This window comes from Neovison vison, chromosome 1 (assembly GCF_020171115.1).
Source record: "Neovison vison isolate M4711 chromosome 1, ASM_NN_V1, whole genome shotgun sequence".
NCBI lineage: Eukaryota > Metazoa > Chordata > Mammalia > Carnivora > Mustelidae > Neogale > Neogale vison.
Window position 1 is genome coordinate 126,526,646 of NC_058091.1, and position 16,153 is coordinate 126,542,798.

At 45.8% G+C, this 16,153-nt stretch overlaps 1 protein-coding gene across 1 annotated transcript in view; it reads right to left on the minus strand.

Moving 5' to 3' along the window:
* TUBB2A (tubulin beta 2A class IIa) overlaps positions 1 to 15,863 on the minus strand; it is a 55,429-nt gene extending 39,566 nt beyond the window's left edge. The window contains exons 1-4 of the mRNA XM_044258047.1: positions 15,587 to 15,863; positions 14,665 to 14,773; positions 14,262 to 14,372; positions 12,588 to 13,905 (exon numbers count right to left, since the gene is read on the minus strand). Of these exons, the coding sequence (XP_044113982.1) occupies positions 12,845 to 13,905; positions 14,262 to 14,372; positions 14,665 to 14,773; positions 15,587 to 15,643 (1,338 nt within the window). The 5' untranslated portion in view covers positions 15,644 to 15,863 and the 3' untranslated portion in view covers positions 12,588 to 12,844. Of the gene's footprint in view, positions 13,906 to 14,261; positions 14,373 to 14,664; positions 14,774 to 15,586 lie in introns of the transcript that reaches the window.
* Positions 15,864 to 16,153: the final 290 nt, after the last annotated feature.

Genomic DNA, 16,153 nt, shown 5'->3' on the forward strand with positions numbered 1-16,153 from the left:
CCAGAGGTCCCACCTCAGGCCACGCCCAGAAGTGAGAGAGAAAGAAGGAAGCCAGTACCTGGGAGGACAGAGGGTTTTGTCTCAGGTCCACTGTACCCCAAATGACTGAGTCCCTCTGCTATGTGCCCAAGTCAAGCAGGGCTGAAGTAAGGAATACATGGAGGAACCCGAGTGGGTTGTGCCAACTGAGCCAAGTTGCAAGACAATTGAGTTAGGACAAGAATCTTGTAGCTCAGGGCACCCAGGGGGCTCAGTCGGTTAAGCATCCGACTCTTAATTTCAAATCAGGTCATGTTCTCAGGGTCCTGGGATCAAGCCCTACATCAGGCTCTGTGCTCAACATGGAATCTGCTAGAGATTTTCTCTCTCTCCCTCTCTTGGCCCCTCCTCCACTCTCTCTCTTTCTCAGAAAAGAATCTTGTACCTTCTAAGTCTTTTGCTTCTAAGCTTTAAAGTTTCTAACTTCTTTTGTGAAGTTTCTGAGATCATCTTTTGGAACTGTCATGCAAAGGGGCTCCCCACCTGGTGAGGAATTGGGGTGTCAGTGAGCCCCTAGATTGTAGGAGCAGTGGTGAGCCAGCAGTGACTGGCCTGAAGGCTAGGGTAGGGGAGCTGGCATAGGGACAGTGGGGTCCCCAGAAGGGCCAGGGTGAGAAGCAGGTGGGAAGGCTGCTAACCCCTTGCCTCCAGGACTTTGAATTATCTTCCCCTTCCTTCTCTTTTAGCTTTGGGGTATGCTTATTCTTAGCAGGCTCCCCTTTCTGGAAGGTCATTACTGGGGCTCCCAGAGAGAAGGCCTTCTTTGGCCACATCCTCCTTTTTCCCACCTCTTGCCTGGCCTCATGTGTTACTTTGGAGCTTCTGGTTCTGTAGGAAGCAACAGCATCACAGACCAGAATATACTGCCAAAAATAACCCCATCTTCTATGTTTTTAAAGAAATTTCTAGTTGAAACCTTACATAATTGAATACAGGACTCAACACTTTAAAAAAAACCCATTCTTATGAATAGAAGTGAGACACACACATTGGTACTGTATAATGAATATCTTCCCCCAAAGAGTGCTGTGGGTAGAAGCTGGGTAGATGGCAGCCTTCCCTCCTCCTGTGCCAGCACACACATCAACCCATTGGCTTTATGAGCAGATCCAAACAAAGGGACTCGACTGTGTGAAATGCCAGCCTGGCTCCTTTGCCAGCCTGTGAGTCTCCCCAGGTGATGGGGTGGTGCAGGGCTGGAGGCTGGGGGTGAACATCACAGGTCAGGAGAGCAGGACTGCTTAGTACAGGACTCCTCTTCCAGCAGAGGAAGGGAAAGCTATAATCTGCTGTGTCTCCCATGAAGAGAACGAGATAGGATCTACACCAAGCCCCAGCCATCCTGTCTTCCTCCCAGAGAACTGTCAGCATTGCCAGGGGAAGAGGAAAACAGATAAAAGAGGAGGCTAGGCTGAGGCAATGAGAAGCACGCAGCTCTAATTACCACGCCACGGGTTCTTTAATAACATAGCTTGGTTATTTCAAAGCTGCTGTTTAAATCAGTCCACCCTCCTACAAGAACCCTGATTCCTATTATTAGGTGGATCGCATTAGACCTTCCAGTTTGGGGGAATGTAAGTGTTGCTTCTTCATGAAAATTGTCCTGATTTCAAACCAATAAGAATTAGTCAGTGTCATCACTGTGTTTCCATAGCATCTATTTTTTTTTCTTTGTTCGTTTGTTTCAGGGGTAGAATTTAGCAATTCACCAGTCATGTATAACACCCAGCGCTCACCACAACAAGTGCCTTCCTTAATATTCATCACACAGTTACCCCATCCCTCACCCTGCTCCCTTCTGGCAGCCCTCAGTTTGTTTCTTAGAGTTAAGCATTCACTTATGGCCTCCCTCTCTGTTTTCATCTTATTTTATTTTTCTGTCCCTTCCCCTATGTGTATTTCCTTTGTTTCTTAAATTTCACATTATGAGTGAGATCATATGGTATTTGTCTTTCTCTGACTGACTTGTTTCACTTAGCGTAATACCCTCTAGTCCTACCCACATTATTGCAAATGGCAAGATTTCATACTTTTTGATGGCTGCATAGTATTCCATTGTACATATACACATCTCATTTACCCATTGACCTGTCAATGGACATCCGGGCTCTTTCATATCTGGGCTATTGTGGACATTGTTCTTATTCTCTTGGATCTTCACAGCAGTGGCCACAGCCTGGCTGTGCCTAATTGTGCCTGTATTTGCCTTCCCAGCTAACTCCTTGTAGGCTAGAGCCTGTTTACTCATATTTTTATCTTGAGCACTGCGTCGTGCATAGTGGGTACCCTATAAACACTTGTTGAAGTACATGAGTGATGAAATACAAACGTGACAGTCAGAACTACAAGACTTTAGGCATGATTGGGTCCTGGAAGATCTAGAAGATCATGGAGGTGGGACCATAAGTCTGAATCTGCCTGGACCATTGGCCCCTACCAGCCCCCATCAAAAAACTGACCCAGAAGCTAACTAAATAAATTCTCAAATGAGAAAATCAAAGTTCCCTTTAAGAACAAGCCTTTCAGTGAGTGCAAATTTCTAGACAAGGACTCCATTGTACAGACGATAGGATTAATAGCAGCAAAGGAAAAAGAATCCCAGTAAAAACGGAGGAAGCATTAAGGATCTCTAACGTAGAGTGGTTTCTGAAAACAACAGAAGGGGGAGCTATAGAGCCACGCAGCTCTTAAAGCTATCCTGGCCTTTCTCTTACTCCTAAAACCCCAATAAAACTTGTTTCACTTAAGCACGGGCAACAGAAAAGGATCATGAGCAAATCGATACAAAATTATTAATAAAATCGGGAAGAATTAGGAGCAGAATAGTGTCTCTGCAGATGATGATCAGAAAGACAACAGACACAAACTGGTGAAACCTATAACCTAAAATTTCAAATTAGCCAAAAAAAGAAAAAGTCAAGCAAAGAGTCACAAATGCAAAAGGAAAAAGATACATTAAAATTAGGAAAACTCTGAAATGAGATTCTTGGAGAACAGAAATATTTGTAAATCTGTGAAAGAACTGGGAAAAAAGATAAAGAAAAAATTATAAATGAAGTCCAAATTAAAAGAAATGCAGAAACAAACAAACAGGAAAGACACTAAGAGAATTAGTAGATAGAAGGAAAGAAAACACATTTTGATTGAAAGAAAATGAAGAGAAGAATTCTACTTCTGGCTGAGATGGAGCAGGAGGAGTTGGACTTATCTTCTGACCACAATAACTGAAAAAAGGGGGGCAAAATATATGAAACAATGGTTCTCAGGACATTGGACAATAGGCAGTGCATAACCCTTGAAGAAAGGGAAGCACATGAAGTTAGCTTATGGTTGCTCCAACAGAATTGGGGGTTGCAGGGCAGGGAGGAAGCACCCAAACAGAGCTTGGTGGGTGCACTGAGTTGAGCAGAGAGAAAGCAGAATTCAGAGTACCCAATTCAAGGGGAGCTATAAGACAGTACACGGACATGGGGATATCTTCACAGACAGGGGCTCTGGAGATTCGCAGAGAGGCCCTCTCTAGGCTTGGGCTGAGAATTGATATGCACATTCAAAATTAGAAATTACTCAAGAATAGGGAGGAACAACTGGAAAGCAGCAGACCAAACAATTCCTTGAGTGAAGACAGGACTAGGAATGATTTGTGTTCCTCTTGCCTGGAATGGAAATGCCTCAAAGACACTGCCTTCATAGTGAAGTTAAATTATCCCTAGACCAAAGAGTGCTTTGCACCTGCCCTAGTAAAGTTTAAAAGCAAGCTTTGAAAAGATCCAACCAATTCCAAGTAATGTCATTGTGCCCCAGGTTGAAGTACAACTACATTTAAAGAACTACAACATAGCCAGCACTCAACAGTGTAAAACTCACCATGTCAGCCATTCAGTCAAAAGTTACAAAGAAGCAGGAAAGTATGGCCCATAATCATGAAGAAAATAAGTCATAGAAATAGACTAGAAATGACAAAGATGATGAACAAGGCCCATCAAGCCGCTGTTCTAAAAATATGCCACACATTCAAGAAGGTAGAGGAAAGCACGGACACAAAGAGCGAAATGGGCTCCATCCCAGGATCCTGGGATCATGACCTGAGCGGAAGTCAGACGCTTAAACGACTGGCCACCCAGGCACCCCGAGAAATGGAAAATTTTTAAAAGACAAAAATAGAACTAGAAACTAAAAATATAATATCTGAGATGAAAAATACTTGTATGAAATTAGCAGTCGATCAGACACTGCAGAAAACATCAGTTTTTGAAGGCACAGCCGTCGAAACTGAAGCACAGACAGGAAAGTCTGAACAAAAAAGGAACAGATCTGGGGCACCTGAGTGGTGCAGTTAGTTAAACATCAGACTCCTGGTTTCGGCTCAGGTCCTGATCTCTGTGTTATGAGTTCGAGCCCCGCCTTGGGCTTCACCCTCAGTGAGGCGTCTGCTTGAGCTTCTCTCTCTGCTCTCTCTGCCTCGCCAAAATAAATCAATAATCTTTTTTAAAAAAAGAACGAATCATCAATAGACTATGAGACTACGTCAAGAAGTCTAAAATACAGGGCGCCTGGGTGACTCAGTGGGTTAAGCCTCTGCCTTCAGCTCTGGCCATGATCTCAGGGTCGTGGGATCAAGCCCCGTGCGTAGGGCTCCCTGTTCTGAGAGGCGCCTGCTTCCCCCACTCTCTGCCTACCTGTGATCTCTCTCTCTCTCCCTGTCAAATAAATAAAGTCTTTAAATATTTTTTTATTTTAAAAAAGAAAAAAGGGATCATCCAGTAAAAGCAACTAGACATAAAAATGGAACATGGCATATGGGGAAACAAAGCTGAAAATCACTAGTGACTGTGCATACAGCACAAATCTGGGGACAATGGAATGGCATCTTTAAAGGGCTGGCAGAAAACAGGTCATCTATGTAAAATTACTATAGCCAGCAAAAATATCTGCCAAAAATGAGGCAGAATAAAGACTTTTTCAGCCACACAAAAGCTGAGATTCATGCCGGAAGATCTGTACTACAAAAAATGTTAAAAGGAACTTTTTCAGGTGGAAGGAAATGTGACTCGCCCAAACAGGTGAAGAGACCTAGCTGTACATACGTGACTAAATATGTTCTCCTTAGTTTCTTCCCCCTTTGGAAGCACACTGCTGTAAAAATCTCCCCCTGTGTACGAAGCGAGACAGTATTATCTGATGGCAGATAATGGCAACTTTAAGATTTAAATTAGAAACCCCAGAGTAACCACTAAAAAAATACACATAACTAAGCCAATAGTGGAGATTAAAATGGAATTAAAAAAAAAACCACTCATGATAGAGTACCAATGAGCAATAGCTCAAATTGAAGTTGAAACTGTCAGGATGGAAACTGACATTGCCTGGCTCCTAGAACTGGGCTCTCAGTGTATCAAAAATGCGAGGAATGTGCCAAATGAGGCATCCGAGTAAAGAAAGATTTCTGAGAACAAGTGGAACCTCAGCATAACTCTAAGAGCTGAAAAGCATTTGGGGGAGAGAAGTGAAATAAGATAGTCTTGGGAGGGAGAATGGAAAATGTAATGATGAAGGTAGGAGAAGAGGAAGTATGACAGTTTTTAGTTGGAGAAATTGAAATGACAAAGTGTTTATGTAGAAAGTAACCAGAGAATATTGGAAAATAAAAAGAGAGGTAAAGAGGTTAGCCAGATGGTCAAAGGCTTTGAATTTAGACCTGAGCGGGTGGGTGAGATGGAGTCTCTGAGGGTTGCTTGTCTCTGAGTCAGGCATGCGTCCTCAGCTGCAGCCCTGGATACCCCTTTTTAATGGACTATAATCACTTTTTTGCCATTGTATTGCAAATATCATGACCTTTAGAATCAGAAATCCCTGGGGTTTGTATCCAGGTCCTCCACTTAGAACAGACTGATTTGGGGGCAAAATGCTTATTAATCTAAGCCTGAATTGTTTTCGAAACTGGCAGTTCCCTAAAAGATGAGACAGCCAGTCACGTGGTAGTTGATCACTGTCCCTTTTCCTCTGCCCACATTACTGATTCAGAGATGGACACGTGACATAGTTCTGCCCAGTCTGTGTTCTTTTCTCTGGGTCTCTAGCAATAGGGCGCTAGGAGCCTAAAATTGCCACTATATGGGGAGAGCCTGCCAAAGGCGGAAGCCAAAACAGAAGAATGCAGAGCCCAGAGAGTGATAAAGGACAAAGTTCTGATAACATATTTAGAGGCTCCAGAACTAGTCATGGTAGAACTTGAAAGATCTACCCCTGGACTTTTTGATTATGTGAGTCAATAATTTCCCAAACTTACCTTTTCATAGACAAAACTTTATATGATTTTGGACACAGTCGAAAGCACCTAAACTGGGGGTGCTTGGGTGGCTCAGTTGGTTAAGTGTCCTACTTTTGATTTCCACTCAGGTCATGCTCTCAGGGTCATAAGATCGAGCCCTGCCATGGGTTCTGCTCTCAGCAGGGAGACTCCTTAGGAGTCTGTCTCTCCTTCTCCCTCTACCCCTCTCAGTGCATGCTTTCTCTCTCTCTCTCTCAAATAAATAAATCTTTAAAAAAAGAAAAAGAAAAAAAGGTCTAAAAGCACCTAAACAGGGCATCTGGGTGACTCAGTGAGTTAAGGCCTCTGCCTTTGGCTCAGGTCATGATCTCAGGGTCCTGGGATCGAGCCCCACATCGGGCTCTCTGCTCAGCTCTCTTCCTCCTCTCTCTCTGCCTGCTTGTGAACTCTCTCTCTGTCAAATAAATAAATAAATAAATGAAGAAAAGAATAAAAGCACTTACACTATATACCATTTCTGTAGGATGAAATGAGACAAATGTGTAACAAACAGCACACTTTCAATAACACTGGCAACTATCATTTCCTTATCACTGTATATATCTTAATGACATTTAAAACTCTGAACAAGTAGGTATTAAGAACTCAATTTTATAGAAGGATTTAAGATTTTATTTATTTATTTATTTGTCAGAGAGAGAGAGAGAGAGAGCACAAACAGGCAGAGTGGCAGGCAGAGGCAGAGAGAGAAGCAGGCTCCCTGCTGAGCAAGGAGTCGGACGTGGGACTTGATCCCAGGACCCTGGGATCATGACCTGGACTGAACGCAGCAGCTTAACCAACTGAGCCACCCAGGTGTTCCGAATTTTATAGAAGGATTTAGAGAAGGGAGATAACTTGTTAAGTTCCCGAAGTCAATGAATGACATAAGTGAGCTATCTCTCCATTCTCCATTATAGTCTCTGCAGTACATTCCCAGCACATAGTAGGTATTTGGTAAACATTGATTCCTTTCCTCTTTCCTGTACATGAGAGCCTAAAATCCTGCCTTTCTACCCAGAGATCTGAAGGAAAGCAGAACCTGAAAAGTTGCTTCTCTAGATTGGGCTCACTTTGGTATAGTTTGCATTAACTCTGAATGATCTTACTTCCTTAATGTTGACTCTTCCGTCTTAACCTCTGAAAGTTCATCCCTCTCAGCTGACCTCTCAGATTTCCATCTACTTCTGGATGTGGGCATCCCACAGAGTCCCTGGCATGAATGGGCTGGCCCTCTGGTCCTTTGACTGCATTAGTCACTGATGCCTACCAATATCCTCCTGAGCAGATATATCCCCTAATTTCCTCCACGTGTCCCATTTGGTCCCATAGCTGCTCATGCCTGGAGGGCTCCCTGGTGCCCCCTCCTCCCACCCAATTCATCAAAGTAGTCTTGGTTCTTTCTCTTCAGTGATCAGGTTTGTGAGTCCCAGTGAAATATATTTGTGAAAAAAAAATCCCATTGCTTTAGCTGATAAATGTTCATGATCAGCCCAACCTAATATGGCCATTTCATTATAGGTCATTGATAGGAATTTCTCTCGAAGTCACGGACATGTGCTGTCCTCAGTTGACTACAAGTTAGAAATGCTGAAAAGTAAGTAAACATTTTGATTCAGAAATTTGAATCAAGAAATGTTTCATTTAGTCTTCAGCTCTCTGTTTTAGAAAACGAGGACTCTTAGCTTCATGACAATCCTTGCAAACTGACATTTTTGGAGAGCACTGGATGAGGAGTAGAAAGATCTGAGTCAATGTCACTTCTTAGCCATTCTTTAATTATGGAGAAAACTACCACTTTCCCACTATTCTACTCTCCACTGCTTCCTTCCTAATAGAACCTCTACGTGGTTGGGGGGCTGGATAATGCACCCACCTAAAAGCCTCCTTTGTTCAGCCTTCCCTGCAGAAAAGGAAGTACAAGTAGAAGCCATTGGCGGGGGGGGGGGCGGTGCAGGGAACCCTTGACATAATCTTTAAAGTGGCTGACTCAGCTGGAAGGTACATTTTTGCCCTTCTTCTTCCCACTCTTCCTTGCTTAGAACTAGGTATCATGACCAGAGCTGCAGTGGCCATTCTGTGGCCTGAGGGGAACGTGAGTCTGAAGGCCAGTGACAAGGATCAGTAGAGCAGAAAGAGGATTTCTGGAGCCACATGGCCTAGACCGTGTGTCTCTACACTTTTTTAAGTGAGAGGAAAAAAATAATTCAGAGTCACTGTTGCTAGAAACCAGTAGTATCAGCCCTAACAGAGACAGTGACCAGGGAACGTAGCTAATTAAGCAATGAGGCTTCATTTCCTCATTTGTAAACTGATGGAGTCATGTTAGCTCCCTACAGTCTCCTCCATTCCTATAACTATAATTTTAAGAGTCTATATGGATGCCCAAATGCAAAATCCAGAGCTTGCCTGATCTCTATTCTATCCTGGACTTCTGGGAAAATTCGAAAGCATTTCCATCTTTAGGTGGAAGTCAAAATGATTGTGAACATAGAATTACCACCACATGACCCAACAATTCCATTCCTAGATGTATATCCAGGAGAAATGAGAATATATACATACATGTAAACTTGTACATGAATGTTCATAGTAGCATTAGACTTAATAGCTAAGAAGCAGAAACATAATAGCTAAGAAGTGTCCACCAGCTGATGAATGGATAGACAAAATGTGGCATATCCAGACACCTCAGTAGTATTCATCCATAAACAGGAATGATGTACTAAAGCATGCTACAACACGGAAGACCCTTGGAAACATCATGCTAAGTAAAAAAAAAAAAAAAAAAAAAGCCAGACACAAAAGACCACATCTACTGTATGATTCCATTGATATGAAAAGTCCAGAACAGGCAAATCCATAGTGAGAGAAAGATTAGTGGTTGTGCAGCAGATGGAGGCAGAGGGGCTGGGGAGGGACTGCCAATAGGCATGGGGTTTGAATTTTGGGTGATGATTCTGCCATGACATAGTGGGAATAGTTGCACAAGTCTGTGAATATACTAACACTCACTCGCTTGTACCCTTCTGCGTGGTGACTTTTATGGCATGTCAATTTTATCTCGGTTAAGAGAAAAACTAAACATTTTGAGTGAAATAGGCTGCACTCAGATAGGCTTCTCTTGGGTATGTGCTGGCAAGTGCACCCTAAGAAAAACACGATGAAAGGGGCGCCTGGGTGGTTCACTCAGTTAAATGTCTGACTCCTGGTTTCAGCTCAAGTTATGATCTTAAAGATTGAGAGATGGAGCCCCATATTGGGTTTTGCACTTCGTAGGAATCATGGGATTCTCTCTTCCTCTCCCTCTGCCCTTCCTACACCCCAGTGTGTGCACTCTCTCTCTCTCTAAAAACCAAACCAAACCAAACTAAAAAACATGAGGAATAGGATGGATAGGCAAAAGGCCTCTAAGAAACAAAGGTATGAATGAGTCAGATTTCGAGTAAATAGCTCAGCTTTGAGGCACACTTAAAAAAGCATGACTACACAATAGAATATCTCTTAAATAATGGGAAGAAATCGGCATTAGAGTAAATGTCAAATAGCTTTGTCTAGTATATGTCACATCTTAACTAAAATGGGGATGTGTAAAGGGTGGCACTCCAAAGTGTTATTTCTTACTCATTACTTTCTTACTCATTTTCACAATAACCATGCTCCAGAAGACTATCTTGCAATCAGGATTACATTAGGATATTGTATATATGGTATTTTTAGAACCAGTAAATTCAGTACAGTCTGTCAAACAGTGACCCCACTAGAAACAAAAGCCTTCAGCACTTCATCTCTGTCCAACCCATCCAGGGATGTTGAGCTACAGACCGAGGGACATCTTTGGGTTTTTTTTTCTGGAAGCCAGGGAATTTCTCTTTCCTTTCAAGTGGCCTTGTACGTAACAGGACCTGAGAGAGGCAGCTGTAGAGAAAAGAACGCTAAGTCCGTGATCTGATTTGTACAGAAAAAATTAAGTGATCTTAGACAAGACTCTGAGCCTCAACCTCTTTCCTTACAAAGTAAGGAGGTCAAACCAGATGACCTCTTAAGGTTGCTTTTGGTTCAAATTTCTATTAATCTAGCAACCTTGTGATGAAACAGTAAATCTAACATAGTCTAAGATCTCCTCTGAGTCTGGTGTAGAGGTGTAGGCAAAAATTTGGAACATATGTTACTGTTCCTTCTAGACTCTTAGGAGGAGCTTAAGGCAACTCCAGCTCCTCCTCCCTCATTTTAATCTTCGGATTTTTATCACATCCCAATACCTGCTATAATTTGGATGCTATGTCGGCCTCAAAGTGAATATCCTCCTGGTGGTACTCGGGGAGTGATAGAACATTTCCTTTGTAAAGGGTTGAAAACACACACACACACACACACACACACACACACCACCATCCCCACCCCCTGCCCACCACCACCACCATGACCATGACCATCTCTCCAAATTCCATCACACAATGGTAATGTAACAAAGGAAACTAAGAGTTTCCAAAAGAATCTTTTAATCTAAGTGTTAGTCCGCATTTTCTTGTTTTTGAACTGTTTTCCTAAGTATGCATTTCAAGTTGTCTTGTACAACTGTGCTTTAAAAGCTTTGCCCTGGAGCATCTGCTTGACAGGTCAGTCTGGCACCTGCTGTTTTAATCACGCTGAAGTGAGGCTCTAGCCGTGTGCACACGTGCGTATGCTGACAGGCTAGCAGGCTGGCCTGCCGGCTGCCTGCCTGTCCCCCTCTCACAAGGTGGGAAAGAGAAGCAGGATACTTACAGTATGCCAAGAAGCACCTGGCAGCAATCCCTGCCTTCTCCGAAGTAACCGATCATGAGTCTGACAGGTTGTGGGGAATGCATGGCCAAGGATCCAGGGGGCCCTGGCAGCTGACCCAGTATTCAGGGCATTTAAAACCAATGTTACCCTTCAATTAAGTTGTTGGAAGCTTTACACCAGCTCAGCATGAATGGTACCAGCCAGTTCACTGTTGAATATAGAAAATTGAAGAAGTCACTGACTCTGATCCATTTGACCCTACTCGTTACTAGGTCTAGTTTTTATAATAGAGAATACTTGTAAGCTGCTGCTCTTTTCCATTTTGGAGGCCATTTTAACATTATGTAGATACTGTTCACACTTTTCCTTGGAACCATCTTCATATATTCTTCAGCCTCTTTAATGTGGAAATCCCTTATCTAACCCTCATTTTTTCGCTTCCTCTTTCTTTTAAAAAACAATGATGCAGTAGAACCAACTAGAATGAAATAAATATAGGGTCATATTTAGAGTAATATTTTTTCCTAACTTTGCATTTGTCTAAACATTAGAAAAATCCGAAGCCTACATTTTTTTTTTATCCTATAGGGGTATGTAAATAAATGTACATTTGTTTATAACTTAACACTCCACTTCTGCTTCCCAGATGAGAAACTGACTCGCCCTATCTAAGACAAAACATGGTGCAATGGGGGCAGAAAATCTCCACAGAGAAATTTGCAGGCTAGCTGGTTTCATATACACAATGATATATGCACAAAATTATTCACTGGGGCACTAGAAGAAAAAAAAAAAAAAGCATAGACAACCTACATGGCCATTGGTAGGGAACCAGTGAAATAAAGTATGGCAAGATTACATAATGGGTACTGTGGGAAGCTCTGTGTTTTAAACATACTGTTCAGTGAAGGAAAGAGGCAGCACAACAGTGTTACTATCATCATAGGATGTGTGAAGAGAGGAAAAAAGGGAATAACCTACATCCATTTGAAGATAAATGGAACATTTCTGCAAGGATGCTGAAGAGACAACAGTGGTAAGAATGGTTCCCCTCCAGGGAGGAAAACTATAGCAAGGAGGAAGAGACTTCCTTTCCACTCTCTATCCTTAAGAATTGTGTGCTGTATGCAAGTAGTAACTATTCAAAAAAAAAAAAATTCTTTTTAAGAAGTAAAGATATAGAAGGATTTCTAAACAAAATTATACTTAGTCTGCTTTCAAGGAGGCGTCCTTTCGACTAATAAAATATTTAAGGGTATTTACAGATTTGCACTGATGTCACATCTCATATTGGGTATGACTGTGGTTGGTTTGGTTTTCCCATAACGACAGAGTAAATTCATTTGAACTTTTACCTATCCCTCCCCTTTTCTAGAGGAAGAATTTAATAGGATGTGTTCTGAAAGTTAACAGGCAAAACCATAACAAAGAAGCCAAAAAGGAGAAGAAGGAGACAGAAGAGAGGACACCATTAGGACACAAACGTTTATGTGATTTTAGCCATTACAACAGTAGTTCAGAAATATCTCAAATGTTACATTGATGTCATCAATATTACAAAAAGAAAAAAAAAATGACAGGCAACAGTGAAGAGCACCAGAGAACCAGCGCACACACCTAGAGAAGACCATGCTTCTTTCCTTCAACTGCCAAGAGATTTTCACCACTAAGCCCCCCACCCCCGTGCTTTCCTTCTGGACTTTCCCTAACCTGCTTTCCTTTGTGACTTTAGGCCTCGTCCTCGCCCTCCTCCTCCTCGAACTCCCCCTGTTCATCGGCCGTGGCGTCCTGGTACTGCTGGTACTCGGACACCAGGTCGTTCATGTTGCTCTCGGCCTCGGTGAACTCCATCTCATCCATGCCCTCGCCCGTGTACCAGTGCAGGAAGGCCTTGCGCCGGAACATGGCCGTGAACTGCTCCGAGATGCGCTTGAACAGCTCCTGGATGGCCGTGCTGTTGCCGATGAAGGTGGCCGACATCTTGAGGCCGCGCGGCGGGATGTCGCACACGGCCGTCTTCACGTTGTTGGGGATCCACTCGACGAAGTAGCTGCTGTTCTTGTTCTGCACGTTGAGCATCTGCTCGTCCACCTCCTTCATGGACATGCGGCCGCGGAAGATGGCGGCCACGGTCAGGTAGCGGCCGTGGCGCGGGTCGCAGGCGGCCATCATGTTCTTGGAGTCGAACATCTGCTGCGTGAGCTCGGGCACCGTGAGCGCGCGGTACTGCTGGCTGCCCCTGCTGGTCAGGGGGGCGAAGCCGGGCATGAAGAAGTGCAGGCGCGGGAAGGGCACCATGTTCACGGCCAGCTTGCGCAGGTCGGCGTTCAGCTGGCCCGGGAAGCGCAGGCAGGTGGTGACGCCGCTCATGGTGGCCGACACCAGGTGGTTGAGGTCTCCGTACGTGGGGGTGGTCAGTTTCAGGGTGCGGAAGCAGATGTCGTACAGGGCCTCGTTGTCAATGCAGTAGGTCTCATCCGTGTTCTCCACCAGCTGGTGCACGGACAGGGTGGCGTTGTAGGGCTCGACCACCGTGTCGGACACCTTGGGCGAGGGCATGACGCTGAAGGTGTTCATGATGCGGTCGGGGTACTCCTCCCGGATCTTGCTGATGAGCAGCGTGCCCATCCCGGACCCCGTGCCGCCCCCCAGCGAGTGGGTCAGCTGGAAGCCCTGCAGACAGTCACAGCTCTCTGACTCCTTCCTCACCACGTCCAGGACCGAGTCCACCAGTTCGGCTCCCTCTGTGTAGTGACCCTTTGCCCAGTTGTTTCCTGCACCACTCTGGCCTGCCAGAGGGAGAGACTTCGTAAGTCACTGATGACTGGATTAAATTCTTTTTTACCTTAAACCCCTTAATATAGATCAATGACTCAGTGTTCAGATAAGATTATCTCACATTACCACCAAAATGGCCAGACATTAAAATATTTGGTTAGAGATGTAATTATAAACAAGGGAGGCCAGAAATACCTGGCAATTAAAGGTTGAAAGGTAAATTTGTTTTAGATTATATTAAGACTGAATGGGCCCATGAGGGGATGTTCTTCATACAGTACTCTCCCTCAGGCGGCCATACACCTCCACCCTGAGCTGTACTGTGTCAGATGAGCCTCCCATGCCATCAGCCATGTCAGTCACTCACCAAACACGAAGTTGTCTGGCCTGAAGATCTGGCCGAATGGCCCAGATCTGACGGAGTCCATGGTGCCCGGCTCCAGGTCCACCAGGATGGCCCGGGGAACGTACTTGTTACCTGGAGGGAACACAGCTAGACTTAAATGTGCAAGCAGAGAGTTCTAAAGAGAAAGCCTTTTTTCCCCTTTTGCAGGCACTACTATTGTCCCCAAACAAAGAAGGATACAGAACCCATCACATTCTCAAAGGCCTTGGTTGTGAATGCCTCCCTGAAATGCTCCAGTGAAACAGTGGGAATCCTAAATCCGCTGGTCCACCCTCCCCTGGGGCCACACTCCTGGAGTAAATCCTGGGGAAAGGAGAGTAAAAAAATTGAAATGGGGGGGGGGGCGTGCCGGAAAGGCAATTACCAGTGGCTTCATTGTAGTACACATTGATTCTCTCCAGCTGCAAATCACTGTCTCCATGGTAACTGCCAGTGGGGTCGATTCCATGCTCATCACTGATGACCTCCCAAAACTAAGACACAGAAAAAGTTTCCATTTAGCCATGCCCAGCCCTCAAAGGCAGAATGAGTCTCACAATAAAAAGCCCCCGACTCAGTTCCAAAAACCCCAGCTTTCGGGCAGCGTGACCGGGCTCAGCCCTAAGGCTTGTATCATGCAGGGTCAGAAAGTTGAAATTGGGCGTTTCCCTGGCGAACAGCTGCCGGCGGGAGGAGGCGGGGGTCCCTTCGGGTGGCGGTGGGCGGGGAAGGATAGAGCCGCAAGCCGAGGGCTCGAGCTGCCGCGGAGTTTCGCGCTGAGTCGCAGCTGCGGGGGGCGGCGGCGGGAGGCGGGCGCGCAGGGACTCCAGGCGGCGCAGAGGGGGTGGGCTGGGGAGCAGGGAAAGGAGGGAACGGAAGGAGGGTGGTTTGAGATTCAAAGCACGTCCAGAGATCTCAAGACAATCGCTCTTCTCCCCTCCCCCACAGCTCGACTGCGGGTCTAGCGGATAAAATCATTTCTACCCGCGCGCACAACCTCGCGGACACACCCGCGCCTTCTCCTGCAAGCTTGCCTGGCCAAGGGAGGAGTAGGGGATAAGCGGGGGCTGAGGAGTGGCCGGGATTCCAAATGAGTTACAGCAAAAATGAAAGCGAGGTTCCTCCCCCCAACCCCCACCAAGTCGCCTCCGAGCCCACGCCCCACACGGCCGCACAAAGCTGCCGGGAAGGTTTGTGCCTGGGGAGCCCCGGGCCTGCTCAGGTCTAGGCTCTCGCGGAGGAACTCCGAGGGCCTTCAGGCCGGCGCACCCCACCCCTCTGGACCCCTCCCCTCCCGGCGCGCCCACCTTGGCGCCGATCTGGTTGCCGCACTGGCCCGCCTGGATGTGCACGATCTCACGCATGGTGCTTGCTAGCTTCTTCGGGCTCTTGTCGGCGTCTGGTCAGTCTGTTCCGTCCTCTCTTAAACACCCACTGTGGGGTCACCGGCAACGCGCTCGGGAACCTACTGGCTGAGAGCGGTGGCCCAGAGGATTCAGCCTTTTATGCAAGGAGGGTGGGGCGGCCCGCGTAGGCCGCGCCCCCAGCCCGAGCCCCCAGTCCCCTTCGCGCTAGAGCTCTTCAGGCCCCGCTGACGTAATGCTCCGAGTCCCAAGGACCATCCTGGGGGCTGGACATTGGGCCCGCAGCCAATCAGCACAGACTTGCGGACCGGGCGAGGAGTGGGGGTTTGGGGTAGTAGGGTGGAGGCGTGGGCATTGTCTAGGACTTGGGGCAGGGGGAGGTGAAAGAGCTGGGAACTGAGAATTGGGGGTAGGTGAAGGAACTGAGGGTGGGAGGGTGGCGAAGCGAGGGCGACCCCTGTGGCAGGCCGGTGAGGGGTGGGGAGAGCTGGCACTGGATGGGGTGAGCAG